The sequence below is a fragment of the Glossina fuscipes genome, unplaced genomic scaffold (genome assembly GCF_014805625.2).
Source record: "Glossina fuscipes isolate IAEA_lab_2018 unplaced genomic scaffold, Yale_Gfus_2 147, whole genome shotgun sequence".
In the NCBI taxonomy this organism is placed as follows: Eukaryota; Metazoa; Arthropoda; class Insecta; order Diptera; family Glossinidae; genus Glossina; species Glossina fuscipes.
Genome location: NW_023998490.1, coordinates 2,365,519 through 2,386,412, shown reverse-complemented (window position 1 = coordinate 2,386,412; position 20,894 = coordinate 2,365,519). Strand labels below are relative to the sequence as shown.

The following is a 20,894-nucleotide window of genomic DNA, read 5'->3' as shown; positions in this document are numbered from 1 at the left end:
TTTTAAAGAAAAATTTAAACGAGTTATGCTGCGTACCGTTTTCACAAATTGTTTTCCGACATAAACTCGTTTGACGTTGTTCTGTCACAATATTTTTTTTTTTTACTTCCCTCCATTCGTCTGCTGCGACACCAGGGCAATGGAAATGCCCTCACATTTTCGAATTTGACTACTCATTCTCTTTCCTCGACGATGATTGCTTTGCCGAATCTCTCGAAGACAGTGTACGAAAACTTGCATTTCATACACTGTTTTTTTTTTTTTTCATCGCAGAAGCACTGACAGCTTTCAAATCACTCTTCGCCTCCCAATCACTCAGTGGTTGTGTCTTCATGAAGCAACGATAATATATTCATTTTTTTTGGAATTATTTTTAAATGAATGTAAAGAGTTTTCAAAGACATGAGTTAGCAACAGGTTAGCAGGTGATCGCTTCCGGAAATTGCAAGAAAAAACATTTTCGGGGATAATGAGTTGAGAAAACGGAACGTGCTTTCTGGATCTTTAAGACCATCCATTAAACCAATAAAATAGGAAAAGATCGATTTTCTGAAAAACGGACAGTCAGTCACTGCTTTCTTGTTCCTTTAAAATGCATTGCCGTTCTTAATTCATTTCCCCTAATCAGGTCTCTGGCGCCATAAATTACGATAACAAAAAATAATTCAATTTGTACATAACTATATATATTCGCTGGAATGGAGTAAAGCGCTGCTATTATTATGTTTTTATTGAAAACCTCTACCATTAAAATGATGAAATTATGAAAAAGAAAAGACAAGAAAAGAAAAGAAAAATTCGATATCTGATCCAATGCTTACTTATATCTATCTAATTAGGTCGTTTATTTTGATACACATATTAATCAGCTTGTGTTTATATGTAATTGCAAGTACGTAGTTATGGTTAAAATTTCGCTTTTGTCTTATAAGCCGCTTATATATGAAATTAAAAAATAATGAGTATATTAATAATAATTAGAGTAATAATTTTATTTGCTTCTTATTATTATTATTGTTATGCGTATGTAACAATTCCGAGCAAAATAGTTTCTATGGAAAAGAAGACGTACTTCGTTTTGTTTTTGTTTATAGAAAATAAGCGTGTAAGAAATGTGTAAAGATATTAAATAGCAATGAAATATAATTTAATCTATTTATAAATAAATAATGACTGAATCAATTAAAACAAGAAAAGAAGAAAGTAAGTAATCAATCTGAACGCGTAAACCGTATATCGGTCTGGCTTACTCCACTCACATTTCTCATCAAAACAAGAGAAGATCTTTTTCCTTTCCAACCGCTCATGGTGCGTACGCATCAGCACATCCACCTACGGCAATATTTCTCTGCATTTGAAGCATTCGCGTTACCTTGTACGAATCCTTTTCGCATTTAAGCTGTGATCGCATTCTTTCGCTAAGTCAATCACTTGGACATTTTTTATAAATTGTAAGTTATTTAATTATTTTTATTTACCTTTTGGGATATGAAAAAATCGACCGATAGATATATATTACGTGAATATTTGATATGTAGTTCGCTGTGGATGCAGTGTGCTTTTGCACCTGCAATGTGATTAGATGTGGATTACTCTCCGACATGGACCGTAAAATATCATTATCACCTACATTGACGATCTTGTTTGAGACTAAAATTTGGCAAAGCGCCTTTGGCGCAACATGTCACACAAGCTTTTGCAAGCAAAAATGTGTTGCTCTTTATTCATTCTGAATTTCATTGCCAAGTGTAAGGGTATCGAGAGTATTCGTCTTATATCCCACGGCAGGTACGCTAAATAATCAGAACCCTGCCTTAACCTGATAAGTAAAATTAGGTAGTAAAGTGCGACCGAACTTCCCCGCCAATCAACGACTAATTTCAAAAAAAGTTTACAATCAGGCATTATTTGCCCAATAGTTCCGAAAAGTTTATTTTCTTAAAACTTTGGTTCTACTTTGTCGACTTCTGGCTATACTTGCCCCATTATTCTGTATGTGAATTTCTCCTTCTGGGGCTTCTGCTCCTGCTGCTGCCATGTATTTTTGTCGCAACTTATGGCAACTTTGCTCATGGTATTCATTTTTTAATTGTATAAAATTTGTTAAAAAGAAGGGTTTGACATCATCGTATTGCCCTCAATTATCATAGGAAATAATGTCAAAGTTCTATAAATTGGATATTAATCGGACGGAATGGAAAATAGCGGATATCTACCAATAATTACATCAAGTGTCCAGCGGCGCGTACGGACAAAATTGTAAAGCTTGTAAAGTACTTGAAACATGAAAGCGGCCATTAAGAAACTTGCTCCCCCACTTCAGTCGGCTGTGCATGCCAAACGCACTTATCGTGAACTTAGACTGCTTAAACACATGGATCATGAAAATAACATTGGTTTATTCGATGTATTTCATTTACGATAGCCAGTAGATACATTTAGAGAACCCTCAGCAAGTTTATTTGGTGACGCATCTAATGGATGCCGGTCTTAATGACATTATTAAAACATACAAATTTTCTAACGTCATGTACAATTTTTAATTTATCAAATATTATGCGGGCTAAAATATATACACAGCGCCGGCATTATTCATAGAGGCTTGGAGCTATCGAATATTGCAGTTAACGAGGATTGTGAATAACGTATATTGGATTTTGTTGGCCTTGCACGACCAGCTGAAAATGAAATGACGGGATACGTTGCAACCCGCTGGTACAGATACCCTGAGATAATGCTTAACTGGATGCATTACAATCAAACAGTGGATATTTGGTCGGTCGGTTGTATTATGGCTGTATTGTTCACCAGCCGCACCTTATTCCCTGGTACTGACCATATACGTCAGCTTAATTTAATCAAGGAATTCCTTCTGGGGCTCCTGCTGCTGCCACGTGGTTTTTCAAAATATGATTCATTTTTTATAATAACACTCAATGAATGTGTAAACACCAAATAAATTCTTAAGTGAACTCTAGCAAGAAATTTTTACGATTGTTTATTCTACTTTTTAATTGGTTTTTTAGGAACCTGGAACCAATTTGCTATTTTCCCATTTAGCCAATGTTTTTTTTACATGCATATTTCCGGGACGTGTCTGCCGTTTAAGAAGGGGATTAACTGTATACGCCGCGTTGGCATCACATGTCGTTTTAGTTTCCTTCGTTCCCCGCCTTCTCGTCGAACAAAACATTTCTTTCGTTTCTTTATCTTTTATGTTTTTTCCACTGCAAAGATCATATTTGTTTCGACATAAAATCTGGGGCTACCTTCACTAAATGCATGTTTCAGAACTACCAGTTATTCGGCTTCAGGGCTTATGTCAGAACAGTCTTGCTGGTAAGTAAATGCGGCCATTTTCGTAAAAACACGATACACATGCGTCCAAAGAAAGAGACGATGGGCCATATCCTTTCAACGAATTGCTTTTAGGAACACTTCTCTTTATTTTGAAATAATAAGAAACGTGTATTTTCATAAATTAATATTTATCAGTACTTTAAGCTAATGACAGAGTAGTATATGTAACGCAATAACAATTGCAGATTTGAATGAATAGAAGTTCGAAATACAGTTTAAGAACAAAGGGTGCACATTTTAAATTTATATCAAATGTCAATATTTGGAAAAATCACAATATAATAATGATGACAGGTAAACAGATAAAAATAAAACGAAGACAAGATATCAAGTTAAGACATGTTCTATAGCTAATATAATATTGTAATTTAGGCTACCGTGTTAAGGTAAATGGAATACAATGGAAATTAATTGAATTTGTTTAAAAAGAAATAAAGCAAAAAAAGACTTATATATTAAATAGAATATCAAAACATTTGGTATACGCAGAAAAAGGGGAAAAGAACTTGAAACAAAAAAATTTGTATAAAGAAATACAAAATATTTGATATTATCTTTTAAAACAAATGCGTAATAATTCATTACATTTTATTAAAAATATAAAATTGGCTCTGGCACGTATATATTTCAGGACAATAAAATGAATCATCTTTCGCAGGATGGAGGATTTTCTAAGAATTTATTCGCGTCTTTATTTTGATAAACTTTGAAATCGTTCATCGACGACACATCTGTTTGAAAAAATCCAAAAATATATTTGCAAAAAAAGTTTACAATTGAGATTAACATCTAAATTCGTTGCGAAGCCGAATCTTATCTGGACCCACCACCTGACATTGATATTTGCGACAACTGTACTATCAATATGTAACAAATGGATTATGCATTGTTTGCTTACAAAAAGTCGTAGCAGCTGCAATTATTAAAGTAAATTATTAAACTAAAGCACTTGACTTGCTCCTCATCATCCCATACTCCCCATACGGTTTAATTAACTCGCTAGCATTTTCATTTTGAGAGTGGCGTGCAATTCTTGTAAGGGAAAATTCAAAATTGCAATTTGACACCGTACGATCTCCTCAAAACGAATGAATGATATTACGAGATTTTGACTAGTTTTGAAACGCGTGACGACATATTTGTTTCTTTAACATGGACTTGACAATGAAATCGATTTTTTTAGTTAGTTGCCCTATAAGTAAGTTTTCTGATACTGGGAATTTTGGAGCGTTACAACACATTCAAATATTCCGATGTCAAGGCAATGCAAAGCAGAAAGCTGATCCGCAATCCAATCCGATAGTTAAGCAGCCAAGAGCACTAAAAGCATGCCAATGATGGCATAATTGTTGTTGTGACGATATGATACCTATTTCGTTGACTAACGGTCGGTCATTTAAAATGTAAGAAAAATATGTTTAGGTTGTGACGAAAAAACGTGATAAACTCTTTTTCTGATCGATTGTAAGTAGTCCTCCCTAATTAAAGCTGTAATATATTCTACTAAAAACAGGCTTGTCGGTTGAGAGTTAAAATTTTTTTGTTATAATAAATATGGGAAAGAATTATGTGAAATGATATCATTCACTCGGTATGTCAATCCCGTACAAATCGCCTGCATTTTTGTAAGCATTTTGTCAGGTCGAGTCATATATCACCTTAGTTATTTTTTTAATTTGCTGATTTAACTCTTTTAATTCTTTGTGACATCTTCCTGTTATATCTCTTATTGATTGGCGTGAATTTCGCTCCAATACCGCAATATAAAAGATTCTCGTGAAGACCGAAAGGCGTTTAAAAGTCTGTTCCTTCGTTAAAGCGACGAAGTAATTTAAGGAAACAAATTTCTAGCTGTCCGATCCGGTTACTAGACCGTCACGTCATATACATTTTCCAGCTCCCGCTTTAGCGCGATCGCGTCGAAAGTATCGCAGATAACTGTTTTCGTTCTCCACAAACTGTTTTGACGATTAACTGAAGATTAAGTAAACTATATGACAACCTTAGTTGCTTGCAATAGCCAAACAGAAACAGGAATAGATTCTTCTTGCAGCGGAACATATTTACAACTCTACCTAATTTATGTCTCTTTTAAGTGTGAACGACACAAAGATAAAAGAATTTTTTCATTAGAAATCTTACGAGCACCAGGATTTTTAAACAATAATGGCCGATAATCTGCACCGGACAGACAGACATCGACTACGGGTCACAACAAATTTAATATAATTTCAAAATATAATAAAGTCTAGTGGAATATTGCATCATTTTTTTATAAGATGTATGACTCTTTAAAAAATAATTTAACGCAAGAAAAAAGCAGGTAAAAACACTACTATGGGATACGGATCCTACGTTAGTTTGCTTGGTACAATTATACATATAACGAATCTTATATTCTTTATGTGAAGTCCGAACCATTTTCACTAAAGTTCGTCCTTGGGCCAAAACAAGTCTGTGTAAGAAATTTCATCAAAACACCTCAAAAATAGGGAGGATGAAAACGAAGAGATAGACAAGCTTATATTGATTCACTTTCTACAATAAAAGAAGGATTCATCTCAAGTCCTTAAGAGTATGGCGCACGTTCGTACAAACTTAATATAACTTTGTAATACATACGGTATAGGATGTAAAATGAAATCACAAATTGATATTACTCCTTAAGGTGCTTCCGATGGTTAGGACGACAGTGTTTTCGTAAGCTTTACTTAAGCCTTTTAAAGTTTTATCTTTTCCGCTTTACGCTGACTTTGTATGCTAATTTTATTGGATGAAGATAACCCATTTTCTCAAAGGGAACAATAAGAATGGAATGCTGGCTTGTTAGTATTCTCAGCCGAGCACGAAAGTCGTATCCACCACTATCATTGTAGCACTTACGACTCGGAGTATATGTTTCCGAAACGTTGCTACCCAGATATTCGCCAGAACTAACTACATGTTCGCAACACAAATCTTCCCGATCTCTTATTGTTACTTGTAGAAGTGTTAGTAAATCGACCGCAAGCATTTTTTGGCTGAACATGAAATTTGCATTCGCCGTATTTTTGCACAAATAGTGCTAAGTAATACTATTTCGAGATTTCAAACTGATGTGAAAAATTTGAGCCGGTCAGATCGGTTTTTGCGTACCTCACTCTATGTACTCCAATCTTCTGAGAAAGTAAGCCTTTATATGGGAAAAACAACTAGGCCCATAATACCTCCGAATTTTGACATCGAAAAATTATTTTCTTCATACAAAGGTCCCCTTCAATAAAATAAGCCTTTAAATCGCAACTACCACTGCTGTTTTTTAGAACTACATGATGAGAACAACTGAATTGAAATCTTTGAAAATAAAATTAATTTTGTTAAATTTGACTCGTGCCTAGTCACGTTACAGCGTCACTCCTCCCTTAAAAAAGTACCAAAAAAGTATACCTTCACATGAAAACGAGATATAATTTTTGGTGTGGTATTTTATAGTGAAAATAAGGGAAGGAAGAATTGCATAAACCGATTTGTTGTAGACCTTGCCCGACTGTAAAGCATTTCATATTTGCATTTTTTTTTTATTTGCGAGTGAAAATTTCCCATTTATTAAAATGTGTTTATAGTCATTTTCTATGTCAATGGCACGTATGCAAAAGTTTCTAATTCTTTTAATGGCCGGAAGCTTCGCATGCTTACCGATCGCCTACGAATTTGCAAAAGAATTTCAAAATGACGGAAACTGACCAAAGGACCCGCCTACTATGCCCACACTCCCCTAGACAACAAAAACTGTGAACACCTTTATTTTATGTGTTTTTACTTCTTACTTATAGGGTTACTTCTTACTCATGGGGTGCAATACATACATCATATAAATTTTCGCTTTTATTCTCAAAATGCAAAAAAGTCAGCCCCGTTCACTCAGTATTACAGAGTATGAAGATTTAGTTTTTTTTTTTTTTTTAGTCGGTAACGTGTATAAAAGATCTCATCACGAGCGAATATAATTTTGTTATTTGCTTTTCTTTTCTTTTACTTGTTCAAACTAATCTTCGCGATCGTTCGACCTACTTTACGTGGTCTCAATTATCTGGCTTTTTGTAAATGATGTGCGCTCTGGTGGTGGGTGAAAACACAAAAACAAAATATATATATATATATACATATGTATATTTATAAACTTGTACGCATATTACCTATTTTGGGAGATCGAACTGGAGTTGAGGGCGGCGAGGGTGAATCTAAACAGATAATTGTTAGATCAGCATCTGAAAATAATTTATATAATAGAACGTAAACATTTGAAACATGATTAAAATAATTATAATGAAACAAGAAAATTTTAAAAATTTGAAACTGTAAGAAACCATTTCATTACCTTTAAAAAACAAACAATTTATTACAAGAAATCCGTTCGGTTCTTGCTTGACAAACATAAATGAAACAACGTTGTTTTTTTCGGTTTTGTTTTTTTTACATTTTTTTTTTTTTTTTTAAATACATGGTATTTTAAATTAATTCTATTAATTATAGACTTTTTTTTTTTTTGTATTTCAATATATAGAAATTTCTTAATTATTTTACGATAAGTATTTACTGGTTTTTTTCACATTCGAAATTTTTGCGTTTTAAACTTAAAAGAATTCATGAAATTTTTATACATCATTTTTGTTTTATTTTTGCTCCAGCAGTTGAAATTATTAATAAAAATAAACAAAAAGGCTTTGCAAGAAGGTTTGATTAAGTTTTGTTTTATTCTTTACATGGTATGCGTTTTCTCTCTCTCTCTCTCTCTCTTTCTAATGGGTATATTTTGCTGTTTTAATATTTTTTCGTTCATCATATTTTAATGCCTTATTTTTAAAGTTGTTGCTGTGCATTTCGTTTTCATTTCTTTTTTTTTTTTCTTTTTCATTTGTTTTAACTGTGGCGAAGTGATTTATTTGGTACTTATTTTATAGCTAGGTTTTAAAATAAAAAAACAGTGTGAACCGAAAAAGAAAAAGAGAAAAATTAGAAAATAAAAAAAATAAAAGTAAAATAAAAAAATAATTATTTGCTCATAAGATAGTGAAATAGTTTCTTTACAGTTTTTAAACATAAGAAAAAAAAAATACTTTAAAATTAATCACTTCACATCCTTCACCATCGCTGGAACTGAAAACTGCGGTCCCTTGGGTTAAATAATCATTACCTATACATAAAAACTGTACATAGCAACATAAAACGCACTGACACAACTGCAGCATTATCCGCAGCAGTACTACTATGTGGAATAGTTGGAGACATTAGATATTAATGTCTTCACATTATTCGAGTGTTTTCTATGAGAGATGAGGTTTCATTAACCAGGTCGCGGGGGAAATAAGTCCTATGTCTGTGGTCGGGAAGTTTTATACGATGAAGTAGGCAAAAAATCGCTTATAGTTTTGAATGATCTTAGATTTCTATTACTTTGCGCTATGGATTGATTGCTGCAGGTGCCAACTTTCAAAACTGACATGTAGCTGTGGCAGCCATCAAGGGAGAGCTCTATATGCCAAAATATATTTTTTTTTTGTAGAATTTTTCGAGACGAGACGAGAAGGACAGACTGTTGAGGTTGCTTGATGATGCTTGTTCCTGGGGACTATAACTATATTACTTCTACCTATTATTACTACAAAGAAAATAAAAATCCTAATATACCTTTCATGTCTCAGTGTGGTGAGTATAAAAATAAATGTAGATTCATGTAGTGAATGGAAAACAAGTATATATGCATATATACAAGAGGTATCAGCTTAAAATTTAATAATATTTTTAATATAAAATGTAATAGGCTTAAAATTTAAAGTAAAATAAAATAAATTTATTCATGTGAATACTTATAAATTCTCAATACGAGCACACCATACACAAGTGCATAAGAAAATGTATATAGCGGTATTTATTCTTGCTTTTTTTTTGTCTTAAAATCTAAGAAGAAAGTAACTTTGTAAATACATAAACTTTCAATGGATTTATACTTTAGAAAAATAATAGCCTTGAGCAAAATTTATGAATTCATAGCAAAGTAAGAAAACGTTTTTAATAAACGTATGTGAAATCGCGTACGTGTGCGGCAACCAATAAGTTGAGAAGGCCGACAGCAAGCAGTCGCTCAAAATTGCATTTCAGAAAACTTTTGAATTTTCAATGTAATTGGTTTGCATAGTTGAAGAAACAAAAATTGAATAAGCGATATAACCAAGCAGAAAGCGTGTACATTATACGAGAACAAAAATAAGAAGAAGAAGAACAAAAGAAAAAAAATTATTTTGTTTCCTTTCTCGGTTCAAAAAATTTCAACCGCGTGGTACGCTGTTTAACACGCAGTCTCTGCTAAGCTGCCTATGAGTAAATGGCGTTTCCACGTCGGAAAAATCTTTTGCGTCAGCGAGAGAAATCATAAAGTGTCCGAGAAATTTGAAACAATGCCTTACACACGTTCTCTGCTAAACTAGCTACCTTTTAGTAGATGCCATTTCCACGCCTGGGAAATTTACTGGTTGACGATAAATGGATTCTTTTATGGTAACGAAAATTTATATACTTGTACCGTTATCGGTACACCTCCCAAAGCCCCATTACGTCGCATAATACATTGATAATAACAATTAACTTTCACATTGCAATATATTAATTTAAAAATATTAGCTCGGTGTAAAAATGCAATTTAGCGTGTAAGTAATACGGTACGTGTGGGAAAGTACGTATTAAACTATTGCCTCAAAAGCTCTGCTTTCTCTTAATGTATAAAACCCTACAAAGGTTCAACTTTAACTTACAGAACAACTGCGAATAATTCGTAGGTTCAAAGCTCGGATTTTCCGCGGCTGAGAGAATTTCAACTGGCGAATCGACATATACACTGAGAGATAAGGCTATTGAAACTATTGAAAAGCTCAATACTGAGTGCTGCAGCCAATACGACGAGCGGGCAAACAACTTAAATCGTTTGTAGGATAACTTAGAAGGGAATTAGTTGGAACGGGAAGTAATATGATATATATATTTATTATTACTGCGATACTAGCGCAGGATCGAGATCCAGATATAAGCAAACTTTCTAAACTGAATTCTCCATTTTGTTTTACATTCTTTTCAAAAGGAAACAATAAAAGTGTTGTGAATTAAATTAACTAAAAAAATTATCTGTATCTTGAAAAGTTTGTCAAACAAAATTAAAACATTTGCTTTCATCATAACGGAGGTATACAAAGTAAAAATATAAATTAAGTCCTTAAGCATTTTTTTTTAAAGCATTTCTACTTATTATCGGCAACAACATTATCTTTAAGGCTTTTATTGTTATTGTTGTTATTGTTATAACCGTTGTTATTGTTACTAATCAGGATGCCATTCGACAAAGTCGTCGTGGTTGTCGATATTAAATCTGACGATGAAGGCGTCGTTGCTAATGTACTTTTAGTCATAGAATCGTTTTTACCCAAATTCACCAAAATTTGATATGAATCCTGCGATGACGTGGGCATCTCTTATAAATTTACAAGTTTGTATAAGAATTTTTAAAAAAATATGCACACATATATACAAAATAAAAAGAAAGAAAAATGAAAAAGGAATAAAGAAAAGACATACATACAAAAAAAAAAAAAAAGAAAAAGATTAAGAAAAGTTAATTACTTTGCTTTTCGCGATTTCTTTTTTTTTTTTTTTGTTCACTACATTGTTATTCTTAAAACTCGGGTACAAAAAATGACCTACGGGTAGAAAAAATAAATTGTTTTAAACTATCTTATGATCGTGTTATAGTTTCAAAGTCATTTGATATGAAAATTGATGTTTTACGGTATCGTCATAACCTCAGGATTTTAGGACGATTGAGACCTGATTAAATGTGGAAACGACCACCGCTCAACGTCAGAGGAGATAGGAAAATTATTACGCTTTCGAATGACATGTCTCTTACATATGATGGATGCTTGCGGATAAGACGGCTCACAATATATGTATGTGCAAGGGAGATGGATAGGAAGGAAAATTTTGTACTACTCTGGTCTCACTTTTGGTGCCCCTGAAGTCGTACAAGGTTTAATTAAGCAAGTTGCGAACGTAACTGTTATGGCCCGCAACGATTGTCCCTTAATTGCAAATTTCGGAACTGTGACTGATGAGCAAGTTCCACACCTACTTACCGCGAACAATATAAGAAACGATCAGGAAACGCGACACTAAGAAGCTAGTATTTAGCGACGACCGTGCATTGCCTTGGTTGATATCACGCCGAAAGCAAAATATTCGAAACGTTCTGGTTTAAGAAGAAATGCCGGCTGTTTCATTAGCACTAGTATGTATGTGAAATCCTCTGTTGAAAACACTCCTCTACACTTCCAAGTTTTAGGTCATCATCAACTGACTCAACGTCGCGATCGTGTAGCTGTCATTAGTATGGTTGATAGTCTTCCGAAGATTCTAAGAACAATTCCTTCCTTTTTTACAATGTTAATGATTTTTGATAAATACTTGCTAGCCACTTGTGTGGACTAAGTTGATAAAATTACATTAATTAAATTAATCCGCCTGAGTGGCCGAGTAGGCAAGAGTCTCGACTACCAACTCAATGATCGTGGGTTCAAATCTCAAGTGCGGTAGAGTTTTTAATAAAGGCGAAAGCCTTAGATGCTAGTGCTTTAAGACTTTAGTCTTAGAATTTATTCTCTGGCTAAGTTTATAATAATAATAATAATACATTAATTAAATTATAATTCGCAAAGATTTAAGCCAAGAATTCTATGCTCTCTTTTGCATCTACTTGCCCCCTATTGCCTTTCCGAATCGAAACTAAAATAAACTAAGCTAAACTGCTATGCTAATATAGACCACAAGTTATAGTATTTTTGAAATATCAGAAGTCTTTTTAATAGGAAAGCGATTCACGAATATACGTCCTGGAGTATTCAAAGGGTAAACTTACGCGCTGCTCTAGAATTTTTATATTTCCTGAATATTATAGAAAAAGTGGAAAAAATTATTCGCATGGAGAACTTCGTTTGAGCATCGCTAATTACATCCGACTTCATATCAAGAAAGAAAGTCTGCGCTTTCTACTAACTAAAAGATGGAAGATAAATTTTATTACATTCAATTTCTAATAACCATAAACAAAAGCATGTGGCAATAAAGATTTTAATGGGGGTGGGTATGCCAAACTCGACCCCACGCGATTATATATAGCTTTCTTACTTATTACTATGTTTAAATGAATAACTCTTCTTACCTATTAAAGAATGAAATGTGGGTTAAGTGCTCCAAGAAGCTTTTTTTTCAACGAGCAAGGCAATAACAGATAGTGCGCCGCATCAAAGTAGAAATGACCGTGTGAATACAAACTGCTTGTCTTAAACCTTAACCCCGTTTTCTGCAACGTGTATCGTTTTCCGTACATGCCAAAATGCATTTTGTGCGACAAGATATATTTTTTTGTTTAAGCTATTACAATTTAAAAATTAATAATTGTTAGGCGATGTAGATGCTGTTCAGTCGTATAACAATAACAATTTACAACAGTACATGCGGCAACGTAGATATCCGTATATCTTTTCTCTCATAACTACAATACAAGTACAATATATTCAAAATTATTGAAATCGGCGACGCCTCCCAAAAGCGATGGTGAATGTTTATATGAATACGAAATGAAAAGTTTGCATGAATTCAACATCAGATAAATTGGTTTTAAAAAAGGACTGCATGTTGAACCGGCCCTCAACGACTATTTTGGTCACTCCAAAATAACATTTTGCTTAATCAAATCCTTACTATATTCTTCTAGCATAAGTGATTGTGCTCTGCATTAAAAATATTATGCGTTACAGCTGATTAAGTTTGATCAGTCGGCAAGATAATTTCCATTCCCTATTTACTAATTATTACATTGGTCCGCAGACAAACAACTGTGTTCAAAACAGTTAAAGCTCTGAAAATTTCAGCAATATATACTTCAAATATCATGAAATTAGACGAATGTGAAATCAACCAGGCGAGGACGCATCAGTTAGAGAAATTCAAGCAGCCATTTTGCAAGCCAAGCTGATTCGAGTTTAGGGACTAATGTTTTTTGTGTAATATACAACGATATTTGTATGTATGTGTATATACATATATATAAATTTGAAGGTTTGGCGCACGAATGATGTTTTAAAGGCCTGCTTTTTTGAAGAGACAAATTTAACCCGTGCATTAAAATTTAAGAACATAAATAGAAATAGCTTTCCATACCGTTCATGACAAATACTTATCACGAAACTAGATGAGATTCCTTCACTTTAAAGCCGATGCTTTAACATATTTCATTAACGAATCTGCTTAGTTTTTATTCTATAGGAGAGTAAGTTCAAACGGATTTACTTCAATTGCTAATTTATTATGAAGGCAGAACGCCAAGAAAATGTTCAAAGCGAAGGCAGGCAGTTGACCAGAAGACATTCGGATTATTATTAACAACATGTGTATTGCTTCATTTATTCATCAGTTTTTTCACATATTTTATTCACTAGCATTTGGAAAGCTTTTAACAAAAGTATTCTTTAACCGTATTATTTAAACTAACTTTATTATTGCGTTTTGTCTTACGAGACATTCTACGACGCCGTCGGACTCCTGCAGCAGCATGAGCACTGCTTGCGAGATCTTCTTGCGCTACATACGGTAAATCGTTCAAATCGAAAGGAGCGGAATTTGTGCCAGCGTCCTCTCCATCGGAATTTTGACTAGAAATATCATCTTTCGACAAATTTTCTGCTAATGGAGTCTCTCCGGCACCCAAATTTTCATCGAAATTGGTATCATCGCTAATACACCATTTGATTTTCTTTTTATTGAGATTTGTTTGCAACATCTCAATAACCCCGGTGGTATCGAGCATAAAAATGAAGGCAACAAGGGCCCATATGAAACGAATCAAATAAAAAGCTTCGGCTCGCATCCAATCATCAATAAATGGGGCTTGGTGCGTTAGGAACTTCTTATTGAACTTTACGGTATAATGGGTTAAGAGATTGCAAAGTAAGCTTAAAAGTTTCAAGCTAGGCAGCCATAATTGACGCACCAGGAAGTCTGTCCCATATAATATCAAAGTCACCTCCATAAAGAAACTGAAAATCTGTTGGGGATTTCTCATCGGACGCGTCCAAAGTGGACGTAAGTGGGCAAAGATGCAGAGAATTGAAAATGCAAACAGCGTCGAGGCGGCATTAGGTGTAAGTAGAGGTAGCTTTGAGTGACGCAACTCAATAATGCTTATCGAATTTAAATGCATTAATGTACCCACACTAACAACAACCATCGATTCGATTACTCGCTGATAGCCCGCTAATATGTTCAGACTCTTTTCTGTCATTTTGAGAGTTTGAGGTAGTTGGCGAAACTTTTGTTAACACGATTCTTTTGTTTTGTTTTTTTGAGAAATATGGCTGATTATTGTGCCGAATATTTTCTTTTTTTTTTTGCTTTCTCAGTTTTAGTTTTAAAACAATGAATTTTGATTTGAGAAAAATTGAGAAAATATTTTAATGTTTTTAAACTTAAAAAAAAAATTTTAAAATAAATGAAATTAAAAACTACATTTTCTAAAATGATTTAAAATTATTTGAAAACTTTTTACAGGGCAAACTAATAAAGAAATAGAACGAAAATTTGATAATAATCTAAGGGCAAAATTTCAAGTATTTCATGATGCACAGTAGTTAAATGAATAGAACTTTTTAGTCCATCTTAATTCAACATAAAAAAAAGAGAATTCCTTTATAAAACAATTAAATTGAAAAGAAAACGATTCAGAATTGAAATGGGGAAAAAAGAGAATAGCCGACAGACATGTGTGAAAAACAGAGCTAACATGTTTGTAGCACAACATAGAATGTATTGTTGTCTTCTTCTGCTTTGTTTTTTGTTTAATGGCATTATCTGTCTTAATTTTTTAATTTAGTACGAAAATGCATCCAACGTACCAGTTTTCTGCTGCACATACACGCCACGATGCTGACCCGCTATTGCTGAATTACCGTTTATATTTGATGTGGACACGGTGGATGAAGTTGCAGATGAAGTATTGATCTTACACGCAGGCCGTCTCTTAGCCAATGGCGTATCGTCATCATCCGAATCACTTAAAGTTAAGTCCACCTGAAAAATTATTGTTTATACATAATTTTAGTAGATATATAAAAAAGTAATATATTCGATTTTAAATGAAAGTCAAATACCCGGTCCCATAATGCCAGTTAAATGTAAAAAAATATGTCTCAAATCTGGATGCAGAATAAGCCTGCACAGCTCTAATTAACGGTAAGTCGGAATACAAAATACTAATTTTGATTTAGATTCTTTCAATTTCTTCAACTTATTGTAATTTCTAACACCTTTATCCTCTCTCGGGCTGGGACCATTGTTCAGTAGTCGATTTAAAAGTAGCAACAATAAACTTACTGTTTCGCTATTTGTGGTGGAGGAAGGTAACTCGTTCGAAGTAACTGTAACCGAAACAGCAGCGGCTTTAATTGGCTTAACATCTTCTGTGGTAATGAGTTCTGCAAAGAGAAAGTTTTCAGGAATGTCTTTTTCTTTCTTTCTCTGCCAGTACGTCACCTATATCGTCTGAAATTACTTCCACTTTTTCCACCGGCTTAGTGGGTGTATCTAAGATTTGCGAATCTGCTCTTAAGCTATGTGTACTCCATGAACCATCTTTGTGCAATTGAATTTCGGTATCATCAGATTTCAATAGATTTGAAGCTAAAACCTCTTGAAAATAACTGTAACAGCATAAATAATCGAGCTAAGTAAAGCATTTATTTACTTTTCAGGACACATTACCCGTCAATTACAAGATTGTCGAAAGCTGCAGGCTTATCACAAACAGGACAATTCCACGTAGGCTTGCGTTCATTCATTTGCAAATACAAGTTGGCATCGAAACATTGCAAATGAGAACAAGTTGACGCCCGGCATGGTATGGACATCTTCATTTTTCCCAAAGGACAATTTAAAGAGACCTTCAGCATTGTCGTAGCAATCTCACAATCAGCATCTTCGCGCAATTTTTCTTTAACTAAAATTATATAGAGTTTATAACCGCTAATTCCATTATAAAATGTATGTCAAATAATAATTTACTTAGAGCTCTAGTATAGTCCGCTGGCTTTACACCTTTAGTTTTCAGTCGTGTCAATAGTTGGGCAGATGTTAATTTCTTAACAAGATAAACAGCGATGCAATATCCGCGAGTATAATCCGGCGACCATTGTACAGTAATGGTATTTGTTACTGTTGGCGATAGTTTAACATTTGAGGTTACATTTATAGGACGTGGGGGCCTTTTGGGTTCCATATTTGGACGCGTTTGTGGTAATGCATTCTGATAACACATGAAAGATTTTTAAAGCTTGTTTTCTCTATATTAAAAGAAGAAACAGAGAAAACTTACCGGTAGCTGACACATTTTGTTATTCACCTTAACGGCCACACTAGGTGGAAAGCAATCATCTTGGTCACAAGATGTCTCCAGCAAACAGAAACGCAATTGCACTTGGATAGCATGTTCAACTTTTGAACTGTTACGAATGTCACGATTTGAAGCAATCTCTGTAGCCTGTTGCGGTGTCAATGTAAAGTAAAATGGCACCTCTTGCATGCGTTGGGCATTACGAGGTACCAGCGATGAGGGTTTAATCAATGTACCTAACACGTCGTAAAAAGCCAGCTTTTTTAAACGTACATCCGGATGAATGGGCATTTGCGTGGGTATAGCATGCATAAATGGCACCACATTATTACCGGGTGGAACGGTCGGCGGCATACCGGCAGCTGCAGCTGGATTTAATATTTGCTGTGCGCCTCCAGGCATTTGAGCATTAGCTGCTGCAGCGGAGACTAAATTGCCGGGATTCGGCTGCATTTGCATTTGTGAATACATTCTTTTCGGATCTGGAGGACCGTACAGAGTGGCTTGTTGTTGTTCAACTCTAAACCCAAGGACGAACGTCTTATTAATATAACGGGCATATATCAATTATGTACACTTACAAGGATTGCGCGTAAACTTCTCTTATTTTATGGGAAATCAAATCAAAATTTGTACGTAACAAAGTTAAAATACGGCGTTGATAATCAATTTTACGTCCAGCAAAGGATATATTCATAAAGGAAAGTATCTTTTGTAACTCGACCACACGCAAGATATTTAGCATGTCCTCACATTCCTATAAAATCAAAGTAATGCAAAATCAAAGTCCAGGATCTTCACTTGATTTCAGAAAACTTTTTTGGTCATTGTAATTATTGAAGGAGGTAATTAAATATTCCGAAAGTTAGCGAATTCATATCTGATAAATAAATATGCACTCCATACCACGCACACCACATGGTATCACAGCTATAGATCAAAAACATTCGCCATAGTGAACAACAAACACGAACATATCATTCACCCATATAAAAAGCCAAACATGTACTAATTACTTTATGTATTGCTCAAATACATAAATTTATCATTTTACACACATACACACATACACATATGGACAAAGGTATTCACGCATACTGAAACGGTAACATAAAACTTCACTGCACACCAACAAATCTAAAACACAACGCAAAAACAATTGAAAACACAAAAGCAAAATTTAAAAACCAATTATACGATGAAAAAAATATGTAACTTGGCAACATCCGAACTTAAATGACTTTAACTTTGCATTTGCATTATACCGAGGAATAAGCCCCTTTTCCAACCTATAGGAAAAGAAAATACTCCTTTAAGGTTTAGGAATTTTCTTAAGACAACATTATAATATTACCTTCAAAAAAATGGCTCAGTTAATTTCCCCCATGATTTATGTAGAAAAAAAGTCACACTTGACGTCTTTACTTTACGCACTTTTTCTTTTCGTTATACTGCTTCTCAATGTTCAGGCTTGACTTAGTTACTTTGCATTTTTTGTAAAAAAAATTGGTGTATACGGTTTTATAAGACGCGGAACAAATTTAAATTAATGATTTATATGGTTTGTATTTTAATATATCAACTATCAACATTAGCTTCTTTTTTCCATTCTATTCTCTTTCTGAACTCTTTGCTTCGCACAATTAGGGAAAGTAAAATTCTATTACCGAAGAATATGGCAGCAGTGTTGCCAGTTTGAACGAAACTTGAGAATTTGTAATCGACTACAAAGCAAGAAGACGCGACTCTATACGCATAAGAAACATATGATAAAGGGCTTTTAAAATATAGTGGGAAATATCAAAGAAAGCAATTTCCTACATTTATAAACAAGAGTGTAAAATATAAGCATGCATGATAAATTTATTTAGAAAATATATTCGCCCCATTCTATATATTAATTTAAAAATTCAATCCTACGTATTTTTTGCAGATTAACCGGCAGAACCTACCTTATATGCGTTTGGATCCACAAAATTGGGTGCTACGGCTGCTGATTGACTGCGTTTCTGCGTATTGTTGCTGTTCATATGCTGTTGTTTTACTTGATTGCTAGTTAAGGATGCAGCTCCCGAACGCGAACTCGCAAGTAACGCGTTTTCTGCTTGAGTCTGTGAACGCGTCTTACGCATTACAATTGCAATTCACTAATATGCTATGCAGCACAACAAACTATGTACCAATAGTCGACAGCAATTTATAGCGTTACAACAAATCTCAACTAATCACTTATTGTTAAGATTATAATCCATATAGTATTTACTTATAAAAAAGCAAATGTATGTTACGAAGATTTGCGTTGAATAAACAACTTGAAATATTTAATTTTCACATTTGTTAGATTTTCCTTTCACACTAAGCAGCAGATGTACCTTTAGTTAGTAACTCGCTTTTCCATAGTTTGCAATTAGTAAAGTCCAGTGTTTCAATATAGTAAAATCGAATTAAGAGTGCGTTGTTTCCGTTTATTATTAAGAATCGCACAACATCACGTGAAAAACGTACTTTCAAGATAGATAAGCTTATTAAAAGTTTTTTACTCTCTTTCTCTCTGCACAAGAACTACCCAGAGCAAATTTTATGTTGGTTTTTTTTATCCAAAACAGCCGATTTTATATATCTTTCAATCTGACGTTTTTTTTAATTACTCCACTTTTTCAAAAGCTATTGACATATCAATAAATGAATAGCAAGAAACAGCTGAGTAAAAACAAGATGTATAGTGTTGCTATTTAAAATACTTCCATGAAAATCACTATAGTGAAAAAATAATGGAAACAAATTAGCGAAACCTATTAAGATTAGATAATTTAAATTAACAGAATCAATTGAAAAGCTTGCTAACAAGACGAGTGATTATAATAGTTGTGTATTTACTTCAATTTTCGTTAAACTATTCGATAAACTAATATTATATGAACACGTATAACACAGAAATTTTACTAGGGCGGCAGTTTAATATTTAACTTCTTTACTCAATTGACTACGCGTTTATTCATTTGAATTGTAGATAACAAACTGAAAAAGTAGAAAAAACGTTCTCTCACTATTTATTTACCTATGTCATTTCTTGCATTTTCAGCTTTTTAGGGAGCGGGCTTAATCACAATTATATGTGAATCCTATTTTCGGGATGAGTCTTAAACTTTGCCGACTTTTTGTGAGATGTCGGGGGTATTTGCGAATCAATGGGCTCTGACACAATGAGGCATCATTTTCGTTTTCGGTTTGAACACAATAGGCAGCCGCAACATCGTATTGTTTATATGTAAGCAAAATCGTATGGTTTCAGAACCAAAATTAAGAAATCAATGTAACTATAAACAACAACTTCGCGAAAAGTAACAATAAGGCAATTAATATAAACAAGCTTGTTTATTGATTAGTGATAAAGTGGATTAACTAGATATATACATATATATTTTTGTGTATTGATTGATCTATAAATCAGCAATTACCATATCTTACTATCCAATAAACCAATTTGATAAAACCATTTTAAACCTAAAATAAATAGTCTTTTTTGCTTACTTTTCACTTTTTACAAATAATGCATGGTTTATTATCTGGACATACAAGCCACAAATCTATTGGCTTAGTCCATCTTAGTCCGTAAATTAAATAAACTATCGCAAATTTAAAATTGCGTTTATTTCTTATGTCTCTTTTCTATTTTATTTTATTTGTATCTATGCATGCAAAATCATATGACTGATCAATTCCCATAAAGTTTATGAAAAGTCGACAAAGTTGAAGTCCTAACCTAAAAATAGGAACAATGCCTCATAACTTAAAACCAAACGTATTCTATTTCATCGTAATTGCAAAAATCAAATTTCAAAATGTCCTACTTTGATAAATGTTCGTTTTTAAATTATTAAGGAAACAAACGAATGCGTTCTGTGACAGATTCAGCAACGAAAAATGATGCCTTTCCTAATGAAAAGTCTCTTAGGACACCTACCAAGCAGGTTATAAAAATATGCATTCATCTCCCCTTGTACGTCTCCTGAATAGTTTTATACAATTTTTATAGGCGTGGCATTCGATTTTACCCTATTTTCAAAAA

At 33.6% G+C, this 20,894-nt stretch overlaps 1 protein-coding gene and 1 pseudogene across 13 annotated transcripts; one reads left to right on the top strand and one right to left on the bottom strand.

The window, feature by feature from the left end:
* Positions 1-8: 8 nt before the first annotated feature.
* LOC119641303 lies at positions 9-2,959 on the top strand (annotated as a pseudogene).
* On the bottom strand, positions 2,900-19,345 carry LOC119641263 (E3 SUMO-protein ligase PIAS2). 13 transcript variants are annotated; one of them, XM_038039847.1, is made up of 10 exons: positions 18,778-19,341; positions 17,407-17,582; positions 16,808-17,345; positions 16,498-16,738; positions 16,198-16,432; positions 15,970-16,136; positions 15,811-15,911; positions 15,333-15,507; positions 7,536-7,607; positions 2,900-3,442 (listed from the first exon to the last, which is right to left on the bottom strand). In XM_038039847.1, the coding sequence occupies exons 1-10, from the start codon at positions 18,955-18,957 to the stop codon at positions 3,429-3,431; spliced, it is 1,899 nt and encodes a 632-aa protein (XP_037895775.1). In that variant the 5' UTR covers positions 18,958-19,341; the 3' UTR covers positions 2,900-3,428. The 13 variants fall into 13 exon arrangements, 11 of the variants coding, with proteins under 11 accessions (XP_037895775.1, XP_037895773.1, XP_037895774.1 ...); XM_038039845.1 differs by lacking the exon at positions 2,900-3,442 and adding an exon at positions 3,473-4,091 and having other exon boundaries at positions 18,778-19,342; XM_038039846.1 differs by lacking the exon at positions 2,900-3,442 and adding an exon at positions 5,608-7,455 and having other exon boundaries at positions 18,778-19,342.
* Between the last annotated feature and the right edge of the window lie 1,549 nt (positions 19,346-20,894).

Excerpts from the sequence above, each read along its gene's own strand:
- LOC119641263 (XM_038039844.1), bottom strand. The coding sequence starts at position 18,957 with ATGCGTAAGACGCGTTCACAGACTCAAGCAGAAAACGCGTTACTTGCG. Across the intron at positions 17,346-17,406 it reads GAAGTTTACGCGCAATCCTT|AGTTGAACAACAACAAGCCA; the intron begins GTAAGTGTACAT and ends CCTTGGGTTTAG. Across the intron at positions 10,859-15,332 it reads GTATGTGCAGCAGAAAACTG|AGATGCCCACGTCATCGCAG; the intron begins GTACGTTGGATG and ends TAAATTTATAAG.